We start from the raw sequence: 18942 nt of genomic DNA on the forward strand, positions 1-18942 counted from the left end.
ACATTCATTTCTCAACAATAAAGTTAACTAACCATTAAAACTAACTGCCCAGCTTTTTTCAGCAATGCAAGTAGGAATTTCTTTTTTTTTATGCCCTTAATATTGGCATCATAATCTTCCAGAGTAAATCACACAGCTGGATAAAGTAACTAGCAAGGACACATCCATGAGAATTGGTCTTTCCAGTGAAACTCAGCAAAGATTGTTTGTTTCTGATCTATTAAGATATTATCTGTGCCACTGCTAACACACTGAAAAAAAGAGGTAAGTGTTGTGATTCTAATTCCCTGTGAGATCACAAATAGATGACAAAAGGTTTATACAGGATTTATGTACAGAAATAGACCCCAACTAGTCCGTACCAGCGTTTTTGCTCCACATGAATCGCCTTCCCTTTCTCATCTAAATCTTTTATTGTAATACTCCATTCCATTCTCATCCACATATTGTTTCACTTTAAATTCATCTGGACTGCTTGCTTTAAGTATGTCTTGTGACAGCCATAGTTGCACCACACCTTCTAAATTTAACAGGAGGACTACTTCCACAAAAACTAGCAGCATTCTGTAAGTCAGCTCAACAAGCATCAAGGCAAAATTCTTGAAGAATCAACACCAGTGGGCTAGACGCTGCGTCCAAGCAGCTTCAAAGTTCACCTTGACATGAGAGTATTGACCTAGATGGTAGCAAGTACCTCTCAACAAATCATTCAGAATGGTGACAACTTGCCTATTGAACTGCATCATAATAAACACAAAATTAGGCCCATAACCCCAAAAAGCTGTAGATTAGGCATTAGCCTGCTCAGTCACTTCAAGGTCCATGACAGAAATTCATGATCTTGAATAGAATTCATCCTCCAAACAAGGGACAGTCGACAAGGTGCTGGGGGGTTCCACTCAGTGGGTGATAAAGCCTTTTCTGGATTCTTTCAGGATTTCTTGGCCTGAGACCTTGCAATGAAGGAATCTAGTTATGGTCTTCCTCATGAAAGAAAATATCCTCTTTCTATTCACATTATTAAAACCTTCCATAATGTTTTCATGAGGAAAGTTAGCCTGTCAATCCTTTTCACATATGTGTGTCTTAGCACTTCTGGTATCATTTTCTCTGCCATTGTACAGTGTCCCTATTACTTTTATATGATGTGGCATGTACATAATACTCTTCAGTGCAGTCTAAGCAAAATTTGATTCAGTTTACGCATGACCTTTTTATCTTTCAACACAACATTTAACTGAAATAAAAAGGGGTAAGAAACTTAAGTTTAGCCTTACTCACTAAATAGGGAAGTAATACAAATATGTAGCATATCTAAATATGTGGTAATGATTGGTTACGCTTACCTTGAGTCCACGTAATCCCTGAGGTCCTTTGTCTCCTGCTTGACCAGCACACTTACATGGGACACCACAGCACACTCTCTCTGCAATATTATCCTGTCAAGATATTGCAGAGTTTAAGCATTTAATTCTGAAATTGCACAAGGACTGGGAAAAAAAGAATGTGCAGAATTAAAAATTTGATCTTACGAGTTCTTCTGCTAGTTCATATTCTAAATCCAGCTGGTTGATTGAAAGCGGTCGTCTGTACCTATAACCTCGCCCAAATTCCAACAATGAAACCTCATCAATCCCCGTTGGTGCTTCCAAAGATACGATAATCAGTGCATGTACATCACCTATAGACATAGTAACAGGAACAAAAGGATTATGTGTCTTTTAAAATGCAAACAAAGTAAATCACATACGTTTGTAACTCAGGAAAGAATATTTGATTAAGATACAAAACAAGTACCTTTCTGGTAAGCAAAAATAAATTAAAATTCAGAATAAACTATAGTTTTCAGTTTTTCCAGCCCTTTCTTAGCAGCTGCTGAGTTCAAATTAAAAGTTATCTAAAGAAAAACACGTCATGCGTTTATTACATATGTTGTGATCATCAAATATCAAGCGACATTTAAACAATACATTGACTGCTCAATTTCTATGGACTTTAGAAACAACAATCATCAGAGAATGAAATTGAAGCAAGTGAATGAGAATTGATTGTTTCTACTTTTACTCTGCACCAAACAATATTTCCTGTCTCCAGCTGGAGACATGGTGCTCAGAATAGAGAAACATTTTTGCTTTAATATACCTTCTCTCCGTAGCTTTTCAGCCTGACGTTTTAATTGAGAAAAGTTGTCATCTATACCATCAGTGAAATGGATAATAACCTTTAAACAGAAGGAAAACAACATTGTCACACATAAAAATTGAACGTTGCTGTTGTTATGATCCAAGCTCCTGTCAATGTGAGACAAGTCAGACCCTAGAGGAAATCTGGCCTATTAGATCCTAATTTTGTTCTCTTTTTAAAATGGCAGAGGTCAGGTCTTGAACATATTCGCAAGAGGCTGCCAGTATACTTTTAATGCAAATAATAAAATATTTGTTAAGCAAGGAAAATAAGAAAACATGATCTACATTGCACAAGACAAAAAAGGTTGGAACCGCTTCATTACAAACACCCAGAAAAAGATTCACCTTCACATTATTCCTTAAAACTGCACAAACAGCAGTAAAGCATCACCATTATCTCCACACTGTAACCACTTCTGGTTTGGCATTCACTTGATGCTATTCTTCAAACTGTATAATTCCCTGAGATACCTTAAACAAAATGCGAACTAAACTCACAGTTGCTTTAACTTCAAAAAAAAACACGAGTTCCCTAAACTCAGCTTCCTGCAGTTTTGGTGGACTTCTTATTTGAACATAGAACTGTACAGTACAGGAGAAGGTTAAAATTTTAAACTTACTGCAAAGCTTCTCCCAGAACAGGAAAAGGCCCTTCAACCATTCTGTCAAAGATGATGCCAAATTAAACTAATCCCTTCTGCCTGTCCTTGGTCCATAATCTCTCTATTCCTTCCATATTCATGTGATTATCTAAAAGTCTCTTAAGCACCCCTGTCGTATCGTAGATTTAAATAATTCTGCCTCCTCTCTGTAGCACACCTAAACACCGACTGATTGACCTTCTGGTGCCACTGGACTCTTGTTGCTAGGCAATAGCATAGTTTTCTCTTTCTCTTTTTTTTACGCAAAAAAATTTACCCTAGCTCTTCAATTCAAAATTGTAAAACTTCATTAAATAACATGCAAACACTCAAGCTTCCATTCTTCCCAGCACCATGTCTGCAAGAAAAATTTTTTAAATAACTAAAGATGTCTTCTCCAGCTGACCACACAAAATGCAAAACATAAATTAAACTTAAATGTCAAACAATATTGTTAACTTTTGTTTCAAAAATCAATTATTGCCTCCATTGAATTTGTCTGACTTTGTATTTCTGGACAGCTCAAACCAATATGTCAGTAATAATGCCCTGCATCATACAAAACAACCTGTCAGCAGGAACGCTGACATTTAAATAATTGCATTGGGAGAGGTTTCCTGAAAATGTAAGCTTGGTTTGGTCTTTGGCATTGTTATATGGCATTGTTCCATCAAGTGCCATTACACATTGAAAATTTAAAAACATCAAGTCCTTAAATGGAGGGTCATATATTACTTCTTGGGGACAGTGGGCTTCTCAATTATTTCTGAATCGTTTTGGAAAGAGGAGACCTCTTTGATTCAAAACAGCACCCTTTTATTGCAGAGCAGATAGAAACTTTATATCTTGCAATTCTCGAAAAAGAGACACAGGAAAATGAGTGAGTCAAAGTATGTGGTAATGGCACGGTTGACAGGCAAAAGCATGCCGGTGGTAAAGAGCTAGGAAAAGTTCAGCTAGTAACTTATCCTTCAATTTTCAACAGATTCTTTTCTGAGACAAAGCAAGTTGCGTTTTTATTATTTTGTTTCATTTTCACACATGGGGAATTGCACCTTACTGTGAAAGTTGACTTTATTTCTGCAGAGCAATCATTTGTTTAAAGCCTGTTTCATGATTTGGTAAGGGTTTACCCATCTGCTATCTATTAAGAAAGCAGAACTTAAATGGCCGTGCTTGATGAATTCCAATAGTTGGCATGTTGAGGAGATATTCTCTGGATTGTATCATAATTTACCTGGATAATGGACAATGAAGATGGACTTGAAACCATGAGGATGCAGACAGTGGAATTTCCTGTTCTTGCAGTCTAAGTCAAAGCTGGGTGTGGATGTGAAACATACTGCTGCACAGGATGGAGCTTGGGCCAGTTAAATTTTCTCCTGTGATGGTACGGGTGTCAGCTAATTACATTTGATTACATGCACTGCAAGTACAGTGAATCTTGTAGGGGAGGTCAGCAAGGAGGTGATGCCTGTACCTCACTGGTACAGGCACCTGATCTGGTGCTCATTCACGGCAAATCAGAAGCATAAGCAGGGCTCGAGGAGTGGGTGCTTGCTGCCAAATATTCTGGTCTTTTCACCTTTCCTCGTTCAACCTGCCAGACACACCTCCACCCTCAGCCATACTCCTTATTCGATGTTCATTCCCTCCTATGGTTATCATCTGTATCCAGGGCAACTTAGATTACTGCCATGGCATTGCACAGATAAAACTCTCCAAAGAGGAAAAGCAGCAGGTATTCATTCCAAATTCCAGCAAAGTACCCCATCTGCTGAACAAGCAGTTATAGTGTCATAGAATCCTGCAGTATGGAAAACAGACCCTTTGGTCCAACTCATCTGCGCTGATCAGACATTTCAATTTAACCTAGTTCCATTTGCCAGCATTTGGCCCATATCTTTCAAATTCCTTCCTATTCATGCACCCATCCAGATGCCTTTTAAATGTTGTAATGTACCAACTTCCACCATTTCTTCTGGCAGCTCATTTCATATATGCACTACTCTGTGCATGAAAGTTACCCTTCTGGTCCTGTCTAAGGCTCTCCCCCTCACCTTAAACCTCCGCCCTGTAGTTTTGGACTTTTGGGCTATTCACACTACCCATGCCCCTCAATCAGAAACCATGTATTTCCAATTCAGAACGAACTTCATCGTGAGGAATGATTTCATTCAGGTGAGCTGACCTTTTGAGAAATAAGCAAGGCATGAAAAAGATTGCAAAAGGGCATCCAGATACTCGCTTATTGGAGACTCAACCTGCCGTAAATCTCCAAGAACTCAATTGCAAACTTTCTTCTGACCATCGTGAATCACACAATTAACTGCACCTGCTCGCCAGGTTTCCTGCTCCCAGGGACAACACAGCGTTCCACCAATGATCCATTTATATGAGTGACCAATGACAACGAATTCAAGATGTTCAAAAGCACAGGAAATGTCATTTCAACACTTTTTTCAGAAAGTTAACATGATAAATCTGGGAGAACACCACCCTTGACTGTTGTCCTTCAAATCCAATCAATGATACGTCTTCATTTAAAAAGAAACAGTGTAAAATTTAAGGCTCATGACTTACCTTTACACGGTTGGAACTGTCAGATTGAAAAGTGTCCCTGTATGCATCGAATGTTCCACCACTCAAGACGTATGGACCAGAACTTCTTAGATCACTGAACTGCGTCATTATTCCGGGGTGATAGTCGACCAAATCAATGACATGTCTTTGGCCACGTTCATCGAAAACTGTGACCCCAACTCTTACGTTAGGTGACTGTGTGCCAGTGCAGCTTATGGTTCGCAACTGTGAAATTCTTTGGAGTACATCTCCTGCTTTGGACAGGAAACCTCTCTGTGTCGCAAAAACATCGTTTCCTGAACCAACTCTACTGACGTCAAATCCAAGCAAAACATCAACATTGCACTCTAAGAGGAAGCAAAAAAATATATATTTAGTTTCTTTTGAAGTCTGTAATGCCTAAATAGAAGGTTGACAGGTAATAGCAAACATCTGAGTATATTATATAGCATAAGTGAATAAATCTCGACAATGACTGGAAAAATCATGTTTACTGTACTTGGTTCAAAAACTTCAGAAATGAAAGTCACCAGTATGTGAAAATTCTGATAACTGGTCAATAAGGTTAGTTATATGAGTTAACTGCATTAAAACACCTCCAACATTTACTTTCTATGCAGTTTTAGTTTAGTGAATATAGCTTAACATCGGACAATTGCATCCATGCTGTGAAATTATACCTTCACTTTAACAATGTACACAGCTTTGGGCTGCCCCAGAAGGGACAATCTTTTGGGAGGTAATGATAGTGTGGGAGATAGTGTGCAAGATTCCAGGATAGGAGAACATAACACTGGGGCTCTGTCCCAGGGAGACCAAAGGAAGCAGTGACGAGAGTCTTTCTGATGGAGTAGTAGAGAAACACTGCAGCTATCATAAACATTTGTGGGGGAGAGACAAGGTTCATTTGCAGGTGCATGTTTCCTGCTGGTGAGCTCTTCAACAGGCTCGGAGGCTCTAACCAACTGCTGTGCTAAAGTCTCATTTCAGTGTTGGGATTCTAACACAGAGCTTGTCGGAGAGGATTGGCAGTGTGCAGAGGTACACGTACTGCTTGCAAGATTCCAGCTGGATCCAAAGATAGGGGCAAAGTGTCCTTTTAACTATCTGAATTGGAAACTCATATCTAATGGACTGACAGTCACAGCAGCAGGGAGCTAACCATTGGGATGATCTCTTGGAGGTGGGAACATGTGGAGAGTTAATCTAACATAAAGGGCTCCAAATTTCTATGCTACCATAACCTCCTCTGTTGGCCTGGATCAATTCCATCTCTCTTATCAATTCATTGAGGTTTCCATGCTTCTATAAAAAGCCTTTATCCACAGATTTTTTTTAAAGAAAGCATCATTGGATATATTTTAAATTTTTTAAAAAAACTCAGTAATGCATTTATTTGAGAAAAAGAATTCAATTTATTCACACCATCTTCAGATGATGCAAGTATGCAAGTCTACCAAGTTTGTGCTAGTTACCATGTTTGTGCCAGTTGAAGTGTGCAGTTCAAGTCCTTGAGTATACAGTTCTGGATGCTCCAATATGTAAAAGCACACAGATTAGATTAGATTACTTACAGTGTGGAAACAGGCCCTTCGGCCCAACAAGTCCACACTGCCCCGCCGAAGCGCAACCCACCCATACCCCATACCTTACCTAACACTATGGCAATTTAGCATGGCCAATTCACCTGACCTGCACATCTTTGGACTGTGGGAGGAAACCGGAGCACCCGGAGGAAACCCACGCAGACACGGGGAGAACGTGCAAACTCCACACAGTCAGTCGCCTGAGGCGGGAATTGAACCCGGGTCTCTAGCGCTATGAGGCAGCCGTGCTAACCACTGTGCCACCGTGCTGCCCGGAGCACACAGGAGAATCAAAATTTAACTCTCTCTCCTGTTTTTCATGAAAGGTAATCAATCAGATGACAAGCAAGCTGGACAACTAGCTTCCACAAACTGTTTCAGTTTGATGTTCAGACTGAGCTCTGGCAAGTTTGAACATCAATGCGTAATTACGTTGGAGTAGAGATAAAAGTTAGAGCTTTGGACAAAGAGTACATATCAGATTTGAAACCCATCATCTTCCTTCAGCTGAGAAATGCAGTCAGAAACTACAGATTGATTTTACACCATTACCCGTGTAATATTATCTAACTCAGTACAGAGCAGGACTCAGAATTGAAACAGATCATTGAGCAACTGAAATGTAGAACCCAAACCCTCTCCCATTGATTAGTTATTCAGTTCTATGCACCATACAAACGTTTTGAACTTGATGTTACCTTTTACAACTTCAGGCATTTTCGGGCAGAGTTCACCATCCATGACATCAGCTGTGGCTAATAACACTTGCTCGGTCAATTCAGAGAGCTCGGACATGTCAGCCACTCTGAAAACGCCAGCTTGTTCACTCGCAATGTCAGTGATCTCCTGCATGTCTGCATTCTGCATTCCCACAGTGAAGATTTTGAATCGAGCATTCTTTAGCTCCCTTGCAGCTGCTATTGCGTCATCATTTGACTTGCCACCAATTAGCAGGAAAGCAATTTGTGGGACTCCTTCTTCAACCCTACTCCCTGCTGATTTAACGAAGTGGTTGTTTTTAACATGTCTCAAGGCTGCTCCAGTGTTTAGTGACCTGCCCCCCTTGAACTGAATATTCGGAATAGCGTTGAGGACATCATTCCTTGTCCGGTAAGTTTTGAAGAAAAATTCATCAATCACATCGGAATTGTACTGAACAACTCCCACCTGGATTGATCCATCATCAACATGGATGGCATCAACTACACTGGAAACAAACTCTGTGAGACGGGGGAAATTCTGTCTTCCAATGTTAATGGATCCATCCAAGATAAACACAATATCCGCTCTTTTCTGTGGCAAGGCTAAAGAAACAAATGAAATACATTAAAATATAACAACTAGAAATATTGTTAATATTGAATAATATACAATCCAGACTTTTCATAACTTACTATGGATTATTAAGCATTTTAAGTCTTTATATATAAATTTAGTTTCCTCTTCAGCCCCATTGACATTCTGCCTTATTGTTTGAACCAATGCACAAGCCACTCTAAGTTACCATTTTATATAAGTGAAAGCTTATCAGAAACTAGGAACAGGGACTACATGTTGTATCACAGCTGAATCCAACCTTGTGCTCACCAGGTTCAGCCAATTCCGGGTCTCATTGTAACCTTGATCCAAACATAGGCAATAGATCTGAATTGTGAAGGAGAGACGATAGTGATTTCTCTTGGCATCGGGGCAGATTTTGACTTAATCTGGCATCAAGAAGCACTAGCAAAATTGAAGTCAATGGGATTTGGGGTGAAAACTTTCTGCTGGTTAGAGTCATACCTTGCAGAAAGGGAACATGATTGGACTTGTTAGAAACTATGACATTGCTGAAGGAGTTCCTCAGGGTAGTGTTCTGCTTCATCAATGACCTTCCCTCCAATGTAAGGTTGGAAGTGGGGACGTTTGCTCATATTTGGCCCAAACATTCCAGCTTTGGGTAATACATGGCAAATAAAAGTATGCCAGTCAACAATCATCTCACATTAATGTCCAACTACATTACTATTATTGAATTCCCAAACATAACAACCTGGAGGTATCATTGATCAAAAACTGAGCTGGATGAACCATATGAATATATAAGAACAGGTCAGAAGCTTGGAATTCTGCAGTAATGAACTCGCCTCCTGTTTCTGAACACAGAGGCAGATGTGTGATGGAATACTCTGCACTTGCCTTGAATAATTCAGATTCAACAGCACTTCAACAGCCCGGACAAAGCAGCCTGCTTGATCAGCACCCCATCTAGTGCCTTAAATGTTCACTCCACCACCACCAGCATGCAATGGCAGTAGGTGGATCATCTATAAAATGCACTGCAGCAACTTTGTGGGCGGCATGGTGGCACAGTGGTTAACACTGCTGCCTCACAGCGCCAGTGACCCGGGTTCAATTCCCGCCTCAGGCAACTCTCTGTGTGGAGTTTGCACATTCTTCCCGTGTCTGCGTGGGTTGCCTCCGGGTGCTCCGGTTTCCTCCCACACTCCAAAGATGTGCAGGTCAGGTGAATTGGCCATGCTAAATTGCCCGTAGTATTAGGTAAGGGGTAGATGTAGGGGTATGGGTGGGTTGCGCTTCGGTGGGGCAGTGTGGACTTGTTGGGCCGAAGGGCCTGTTTCCACACTGTAAGTAATCTAAACTCATCAAGACAACTTTAGGGCAAATAGTGGGAAGATAGACTGTGATGACAGACAACATAAGGTTATGCATTTTTGGTCGGAGGAGCTGAATATTATATAAATGAGGAAAGACTGCAGGCAGGTGCAGCACAGAGGGATATGTGGGTCCCAGTGCACAAACCACAAAGCACTAATATCCAAGTTCAGTGCATAATAGGGAAGGCAAATAGAATGTTGGCCGTTATTTCAAAGGGAATGGAGTGTAAAAACAGGGAACTCCTGCTAAAACTATTCAAGGCACTTTCAGATCACAGCTGGAATAATGTGAACAATTTTGGTCCACTTATCTAAGGAAAGATAAACAAGCATTGCAGACAGTCCATGGAAGGTTCATTAAGTTGATCCTGGGTTTAGAGGGACTGTATAATGAGGAGAGATTAAGTAGGTTGAGTCTATACTCAGCAGCTTCAGAAGAATGACAGGAGACTTCATTGAAACATTAATGCCTCAGAGGACTTGACAGGGTAGATGCAGAGGATTTGGGGAGTCTCAGACTAGAAGGCATTATCTAAGAAAAAAGGAGTTGCCCATTTGAGATGAGTTTTTATTTTTCTCTCAGAGTGTACTGAAACTGTGGAATTCTTTTTACAGAGAGCTGTTGAGGCTGGGTTATTATGTAAACTCAAGCCCGAGATGGACGGGTTTCTAATCATTAAGAGAACCAAGAATTATGGGGATAAGGCAGGAAAGTGGAATCGAGGGTTAGCCGGATCAGACATGATCTCATTGAATAGAGGTGTGGACTTGATGGGCTGAATGGCCTCCAGCTCTTCTACATTTCAGTCTAACAGCATTTTTTCAAATTGCAACCTCTAGCATATAAAAGGCCAGGGGCAGATGATGTATGGATGCCATCACCTGCAAGTTTTTCAAAAAAAACACACATATCATTTAACTTGGAACTTTATTACCACTCCTTCAGGTTAAAATCATGTAACTCCCTCACTGATCGTACTATGTGTAACTGTAACACATGGGTGGCAGTAGTTCAAGAAGGCAGCTCACTCATCAAGGACAATTAGCCATGGGCAGCAACTAGCCTTGCCAGTGACACTTGCATCTCATGACAGAGTAGGGAAAAGCAGTAACTCCACTTGTATTTTCTACCTCATCAATGGATAGTGATTATTGGAGACCAGTGGACCACAATTCCTCTCGTTAGGTTGTGATTGCAGTGCTTTTTAAAAATTGCAAAAAAAATCGCGAAACAAAATCAGAAAATATAAAATTACAATGAAAAATGAAGAAACTTTCACAACTTCTTTGTTGGTAAAACCACTTCAATCATATGGAAACATAGTTGCAAATGTATGTATGAAATTGTCATGACATAAATCATGCTCTTTCTCCCTCCTGCATTAAACACAATTGGTACATATTTTGTAAATCAGGAAATGTTGACACATTTAATTAAGAAGCAGCAAAACCACATAAACTGAAATCTCAGAATTTGATACATTAGATTGACAAACAATTTATAACAATCCTCTGTCAACTGTTTTAGCAGCTAGGTTACCCCACTGGGAATGGACAATACCTAAGTTAACAGAGCAGGCAAGAGAGTTTCGTACATATGCATTAAGCCTTACCCAGTATTGTAAGTTAAAGCTTTAGATACATACCTTCAGTAGGAGGTTCTGGTTGATATATTGCAGGATCTACCATCAACAAACGCTGGACCAGTCTGCCTTGCAAACCTTTCAAATCTTGGAAGTTATTTACTTTATAAGTAGCGTAAGGAAGAGTTGTGATTAGTTCAAGTTCATCTGGATCAGCATTCCTTCCACCCACACTGAAAACATTAATTCCTGAACGTTTTAATAAGCCTAAATAAGGGCGGACATCATCTTTAGGATTGTCTCCAGAAATGACTATTAGATACTGGGGAACACCTTCCTGCTGTCTGCTTCCTGATGATCCGGTGAAGTGATTTTTCAAAACAAAGTCCAATCCTTTGCCAGTGTTAAGTGGAGCCCCACCTTTCGGTCTGATTCGCCTGATAGCCTCTTGAAGGCCACGTTTATTCATGTGTTGTTTCAACAGAAACTCAGTTTTTGGAGTGTTGCTGAATTGTGCCAAACCAACGCGGACCTTGTTGGGTCCAACATTAAGGCTTCCAACTATGCTGGAGACAAAATCGCGAATGTGGGCAAATTGTGGTACCCCAACACCACTGGATCCATCAATCAGGAACACAATGTCTTTCTTGTCAGGATCCGGAACTGTAAAACAATTAGATTTTTTTACTTGGTCATCAAGTCACAATAGCTGAAAATTACATACAGCTGGTTCATATTGTCACAACTTACAAACACATCAAATAAGGGTGAAAGTAAGGACTGCAGATGCTGAAGATCAGGGTCAAGATTAGAATTGTGCTAGAAAAGCACAGCAGGTGAGGCAGCATCCGAGGAGCAGGAAAAATCGACATTTCAGGCAGGAGCCCTTCATCAGGACTGAGGCTTATTCCTGATGAAGAGCTCTTGCCCAAAACATCAATTCTCCTGCTTCTCGGATGCTGCCTGACCTGTTGTGCTTTTCCAGTACCACACTCTCGACTCTGATCTCCAGCATCTGCAGTCCTCACTTTCTCCTGGGTGAGGTAATAGTGTCCCTAACTCTGAACCAAGAGGTATAATTTCAGGTTTGACCTGCTTCAAAGGTGTAATAACATGGATGATTGGGTTGGTTAGAAGATATCTATATCATCACATAGATTTGAACTTGAGCACTGAGAAACTGGGAGGTCCCATTGCATAGTGGGTTGGGGCTGTGTTTCTGAGTCAGAAGCTCTGGGTTAACGTCATGCCCAAAGTATTGTTGGTCCAAAGAATCTCAGTTAAAATGCCACCAAACATGTTGAATATCGACCTGTGAATTCTTCCAACATTTGCCAATGGTAGGTAGTAAGCTTCTTTAAATGTATAAAAAGGAAGACAAACCAAAGTGAATATAGGTCCCTTAAGACTTACAGAGTGAGATTCTGTAAGTAATAATGGGTAAGCCAGGAAATGACAGAGACGTTGAGTCAAAAGTTTGCGTTTGTCTTCAAAGAAGACATCAACAGCATCCCAAAATGACTAAATATTCAAGGGGAAAAAGGAGGAGAGGAATTACATACAATAACTATCACTAGAGAAAAAGTGCTAAGGAAACTAATGGAGCTAAAGACTGATTGGTCCCCAGACATGATGAGGTGCAATCTAGGATATGAAAGGAACTAGCTACAAAGATACTGGATGTGCTGGAAGTAATCTCCCAGAAATCCTTAGATTCTGGAAAAGTCCCAGAGGATTGGAAAACTGCCAACATTACATCTTTATTTAAAGAAAAGGTGGGAGACAAAAGAACTATAGGCTAGTTAGCTTAATTTCTGTGATTGGAAACATGTTAGAGGCTATTATGACGGAGACAATAGCAGAGTATTTGGAATAGTACAATACGAGTAAGAAGATTCAGCACGGTTTCATGAAGGGTTATCATGCTGCCAAAGTTAGTAGAATCCTTCAAGAAGCTAACAAGCAGGACAAACAAGCAGGGATTAATATATTTACATTTTCTGAAGGTACTTGATGAGATACCCACATATTAGGCTACTTGATTAGATAACAGCCCATGGTGTTGGCGTGCGGAGCGGATTGGCTAACTAATAGAAGATAGAAAATTGGAAGTGGGGAATTATCAGATTGGTAATCTGCGACTAGGGCCCACAATTATTTAAATATTTACAAATTACTTGGATTAGAAAAATGAATAAATGAAGCCAAGTCTGCAGATGATGAAAAAAAAAATGAGAAGGCAAGTGGTGAGAATTACACAGCAAGTTTTCAAAGGGATATAAACAGGTTAAATGGATGGCATCTATGTAGGGAAATGTGAGGTTAAGCATTTTGGTAGGAAGAATACAGGAGCTGAATACTATGTAAATGGAGAAAGACTGCAGAGGGATTTGAGTGTCCTTGTGTGCATGATTCATGAAGAGCTAGCATCCAAGTTCAGCAGGTAATAGAGAAGGCAAATTGAATGGGGGCATTCATTTCAAAGCAAATGGAGTGGAAAACTGGGGAGATTTTGCTAAAACTGTACAAGTATTAAATCAGACTACAGCTGGAACATTATGAACAGTTTTGGGTCCTGCATTGGAGCCAATCCCGAAGCAGGTTCACTATGTTGATACCAGCTACGGAGGAATTGTCTTATGAGAAGAGGTTGACAATATTGGACATGGACCCGATGTAATTTAAAAGAAGTGGCTACCTTATTGAAGCACGCAAGATTCTTGGGCAACTTGACAGGGAAGTGTGGAAAAGTTGTTTCTCTTTGTTGGAGACTCAAAGATCAAAGAGCATAATCTCAGAATAAGAGATTACACATTTAAAACAGGGGTGAGAAGGAATTTCATCTCCTTGAGAGAATAGTGAAGCTGTGGAATTCCTGACCATAGAGACCTGTCGTGGTTGAGTCATTTAGTACTTTCAAGGCTGAGACAGTTTTTAATCAGAAAGGGAATCAAGGCTTATGAGGAAAAGAAAGCAAAAAGGGAATAGAAAATAATCAGATCAGTCATGGTCTCATTGAATGGCGGAGCAGGTTTGATGGGCTGAATGGCCTAATTTCTGCTCTTATGTGCTATGATCTTATGGATGAGAAAGTTGGTCAGCTACATGACAGAAAGAAAGTTGAAGTCTCTACAGCTATGATTTATAGCTCCACATAACATACATGCAAATGTCTATGCTGCCCCAGTAACTCATCTTTCTTGAGTGATCTGCAAAACACCACAATTTAGAAACTTTGGAGATTCATTGAAAAGATTAGATTACTTACAGTGTGGAAACAGGCCCTTCAGCCCAACAAGTCCACACCGACCTGCCACCCACCCATACCCCTACATTTACCCCTTCACCTAATACTACGGGCAATTTAGCATGACCAATTCACCTGACCTGCACATCTTTGGACTGTAGGAGGAAACTGGAGCATCCGGAGGAAACCACGCAGACACGGGGAGAATGTGCAAACTCCACACAGACGATTGCCAGAGGTTGGAATTGAACCCGGGTCTCGGGGTGCTGTGAGGCAGCAGTGCTAACCACTGTGCCATCATGCTACCCATTTATATGCAAATTTGTTTTTCTGCATCTTTTCCACTAGTCAGTAATCTATAAGATACATCCAGTTTATAGAATACATTTCTACTGGTTCTTGACTAACCAAAGAGGGTTTTCCTCAAGCTGCCTCAGGCATACCCCCTCTCCAGCAATAATATTGTCCTTAATCAATTTTGCCACTACTGTTCTTTTCTCTCCGTTATTTTTCCTGAACACCTGAATTTTGCCCAGTATGCCCTGATATTCTTTGCCACAGTAACATGGATATTTACATTCATCTGAGCAGGCAGTTTGGGACAGGGTCTATTGTTTAATTCCAAAGGCGGCATCTATCCTTCGGTACTACGGTTCAGTTTCAATGTAAATTCAGAATGGCTTGAATGTAATGTCAAAGTAGGAAGACAAATACCATCCTGGAAGAGTATCTGAGGCCTCAGGAACACTTATTTTGTTTCCTGAGTTACTCAATCCCTTTAACTATTGTTTTCCTAATCTTCCTTTTCTCCCATAACTCCAGCTGAGCCTCTATGTTGCTGAATACTTGGCTCGATCTGTGTTCCCCAGAAGAAGAACTGCCTTCACAAGATTATTTAGCCATGAATTCTGCAGAGGCTAGTGTATCATGGCATGCCACGTGTTTCTGTAAGAATAGAACACGTTGGAATAGTTGATAAATAATGTGAAGGGACAGCACGTGTATAGTTAGAACACAAAGAATGAGCTGAACCCAGCTGACAAGGAGACAAGGATAAAATGGCATGTGTAAAACTGCTTTACTGTAACTAACCTAAAAGTATTTTAAACAAGGACAGAATGTGTGTCACCTAATTGGAAGGACTAGGCTGAAAAATGCAAATAGCATTGGACAAGTAAACACATTCTGTCAGAAAGTTATACACTTCAGAATGCTATCACAAGGGTTTCAGGATTTAGTGATCTTATGACTCAACAAAACATGGGCTTAAGTCACACAGTTTCAGTCCACACTAGTCATCTGCTGAGTTAAGATGACTGACCATTTAGGACGTAGAAACGTATGATTAATTATTTTAAAATGCACTAAGTGGATATCACATTACTTAGTTGCATTATCTGTGTGCTATCTAATAAAATCTCCATCAATTTGATCTGACTCCTGGGTATTTACTCACAACTGTAGATCATTCTGATGCAATTTTTTTGGTTTTACCAGTGCCACTATTCTTCCATTTTCTACACTTGCCTTCCTGACTCATTGTTAACCTGGAGAATCAAAATGGCAGTTTATTGCAGTGTGCCTAATTCTTCTCTTTTTTTTCCTGGAGGTATATGGTCTCCATTAGTGTATAGTAGACATATGCTACAAACCCAAAAGGAACTGCGAAGGCAATGGTAAGTCCTGATTGTAATTGGCAGTCCAGTGCACAGAAACACATTACTGAAGACATGGAGAAACATAAGGAGCTAGACTATGACAAAAGTCTACATGAGAATACACAGGACCACCTTCACATAACAAGGAAGTGGTGAAAAAGACATAGAAATAAATGGATCTGCCTGATACTAAACTCTTTTATAAGAATGGATGTGTATTGTGTACGAATAAATCTAATTATCAATTAAATTTGATTAAGAAGTTATAGCTATTTATGTATTCTACATTTTGTAAGAAATTCTACATTTTAATCTGTGCAGAAGTTCTTTAACATAATTAAAAACTTTCTCACCTTTAGCTTCATCTGCTATGATTTGGGTTATTTGAGTTTTATTCAATGTTGTCAGTGGTGAGCGAAGCTGCTGTTGGAGTGTATCCACATTCCTTAGATCATTAACAGTAAAAACATAATTAGGGGACAGTGCAATCTCTTGGAGTTCACGGTCATCTGCACTTCTTGATCCGATAGCGAAAGGTGCTACACCGGCCTCTTTCAGAGCTAATGCTGCCTGACTAACATCATCGGAGGACTTGCTGGCAGTGATTAGGACCAAGAACTGGGGCACGTTTTCCTGTGCTCTGCTGCCAGCCGAAATATTGAACACATTCTTTTTGACATGATCCAAAGCTTTGCCAGTGTTGACTTGTCTGCCTCCTTTACACCTGAGGTTTCTTATCGCTTTCTTCACATCATCTTTTGTTGCAAAGGCATTTAAGAGGAAGTCAATTCTGGGATCTTCACTGTACTTTGCAACACCGACTCGGACTTTGTCACCTTCAACATTAAGATTGTCCACAACAGTAGAAATGAATCTCTGAACTGATGGAAAAGCATCTTTGACTTTGTCTGACTCATCAATGAGGAACACAATATCTCTCCTAGCAGTATCTGTAACAAACAAGAAAACAGGTTTTAGTTTAGTACAAACATTTGTGGCATGAAATGGCATTTTTCCAAGATACATTTGTTGTTGAGTTGTAAGACTTCCATTTGTAATTGAAGAAATAGCTAGGTCAAGACGGTTCATAAATAAAGAAAAATGAGAAAAAGAAGAAGAAAGAAATATCAAAAGGTAGGAAAAATAGGTATCTGTTGACTGGACTTGAGACATGAAACAATAATATTGCAAGTGTTAAAAGAATTCATGTTTTCATTGATTCCTCCAAATCTTTGGGCCATAGGAAAAAATAAGAATGTTTTCATTGTTCACTTGGTGCAGCAAATATCACAAGTGCACTCTTTGTAAGCCCATTTAAAAAGCTGCTCTGCCCAGCATGCATAAAATCTTCTCTTTATTTGGTTTTGGTGTTGAAAGAGAAATGAAAGTCATATATGTTCAGGTCACAATTCCTGAAGCAAATTTATGTACATAAGCAGCAGAAATCACAAGGTGAGCTGCTTAGCATACAAGTTTCCGAGGGATGTCCAAGTTGTTGGAAGAAGTTTCAGAAGAGTAATACTCACAATACAGGTAGAGGATATGGCAGAAAACAAGAATACCATGATTTATTTAGGGTTATAATCATTTCATGCTAATTTTTGCATTTCGTAATGTTGACATTTATGGCTCAACCCTATTTTCTCTTCAACTGAAAGAAAAGTTCCCGTGTGCAATTTTAAACTTAGAGGTTTGGATTTTGGTTACCAAGGCTAGTAATGGGAGGAGGGAAAATTCTCAACCTCATGGACCTTCTCAGGAGCCAGCACCAGCAAATAGAGGACCTATATAGTCAGGGGCAGAGGTGGGCGCTTCAGTCATATCAGATGACCCAAGAAATTAGCTGGAGGCAGCCACAGTTGCTGCCAGCTGCCTAAGTGCACAGTGTAATGGATCCACTTACAAGCCAAAGAATTTCATCCCAGTTACAAATGAAAAGTAAGGCCAAGGCGCTGTCAGTCTTCACTTCATACACCTGCTCCTCATTCTCCGTGCCCCCCTGTCATGTTCGCTTTGCTCGTCTATGAACCACCAGCCACCCTCATCACCTCTCATTCCCAGTATGAGACTATTCACACACCAAATCCATCGCTCCTTACGTTCCTCCAGCAAGGCTATGGCACCCTCATGTCCATTGAGCCATTGTGTTATCACGAGAGTTTTAAAGTTTATAATGTTATAAAAATGTCAGTCATTTATTACTTTCCACAACAATGAAAAATGAAATTTTACCATTGGGCAACAAAAGTGTAAATTATCTTTTAATCTTTTATATCAGACCCTTTAAAGTAGCAATTGCAAAAGCTTTAAGGACTTCAATCCTCTTAGACTTGTATAAGCAAATATATGACAGTAAAGATCAGAGAGCTGGAGCTGACAGTCATGTTTTCCTTCAGGCTAGGGATTTTCAGCAGACTAATTGGTTTCTGGGCTTTCAGACAAGTCTCATAATGCAGAAAAAATTCTTTAGTCTCTATACAGTGTTTATTTGCACAAGGGACCTTTTTTAAACATAGTGGAGATGATAAACTAATGACGTGTTTGAAGCTTATTTTTATATACACATCCAATTGTAAGGCTTGGATCCATTGCTTCAATACAATGCAAAAAGGGTAAATGAGCATGGAAGATCCATATCTTGGCATAGGGGTGACCATAGGAAGAGTAGAAGGGCAAGCATAAGATGCAATATGAGAGCAAGCAATGGCAGGGAGTATAGCCTGACATGGAGGCATGAGAAAGACCTTTTGAACTTCCCTTTCAAAAGATTCCCTCATGTAGATGAAAGTTTAATGATGCCT

The 18942-nt window shown here is 39.9% G+C and overlaps 1 protein-coding gene across 1 annotated transcript in view; it reads right to left on the minus strand.

The window, feature by feature from the left end:
• col6a3 (collagen, type VI, alpha 3) overlaps positions 1–18942 on the minus strand; it is a 152092-nt gene that overhangs the window by 54721 nt on the left and 78429 nt on the right. Inside the window, exons 15-21 of the mRNA XM_072578754.1 lie at positions 16495–17091; positions 11300–11899; positions 7695–8300; positions 5411–5757; positions 2143–2221; positions 1533–1681; positions 1347–1439 (exon numbers count right to left, since the gene is read on the minus strand). Coding sequence (XP_072434855.1) covers positions 1347–1439; positions 1533–1681; positions 2143–2221; positions 5411–5757; positions 7695–8300; positions 11300–11899; positions 16495–17091 — 2471 coding nt within the window. The remainder of the gene's footprint in view (positions 1–1346; positions 1440–1532; positions 1682–2142; positions 2222–5410; positions 5758–7694; positions 8301–11299; positions 11900–16494; positions 17092–18942) is intronic.

Source organism: Chiloscyllium punctatum, chromosome 10 (assembly GCF_047496795.1).
Source record: "Chiloscyllium punctatum isolate Juve2018m chromosome 10, sChiPun1.3, whole genome shotgun sequence".
Classification (NCBI taxonomy): Eukaryota; Metazoa; Chordata; class Chondrichthyes; order Orectolobiformes; family Hemiscylliidae; genus Chiloscyllium; species Chiloscyllium punctatum.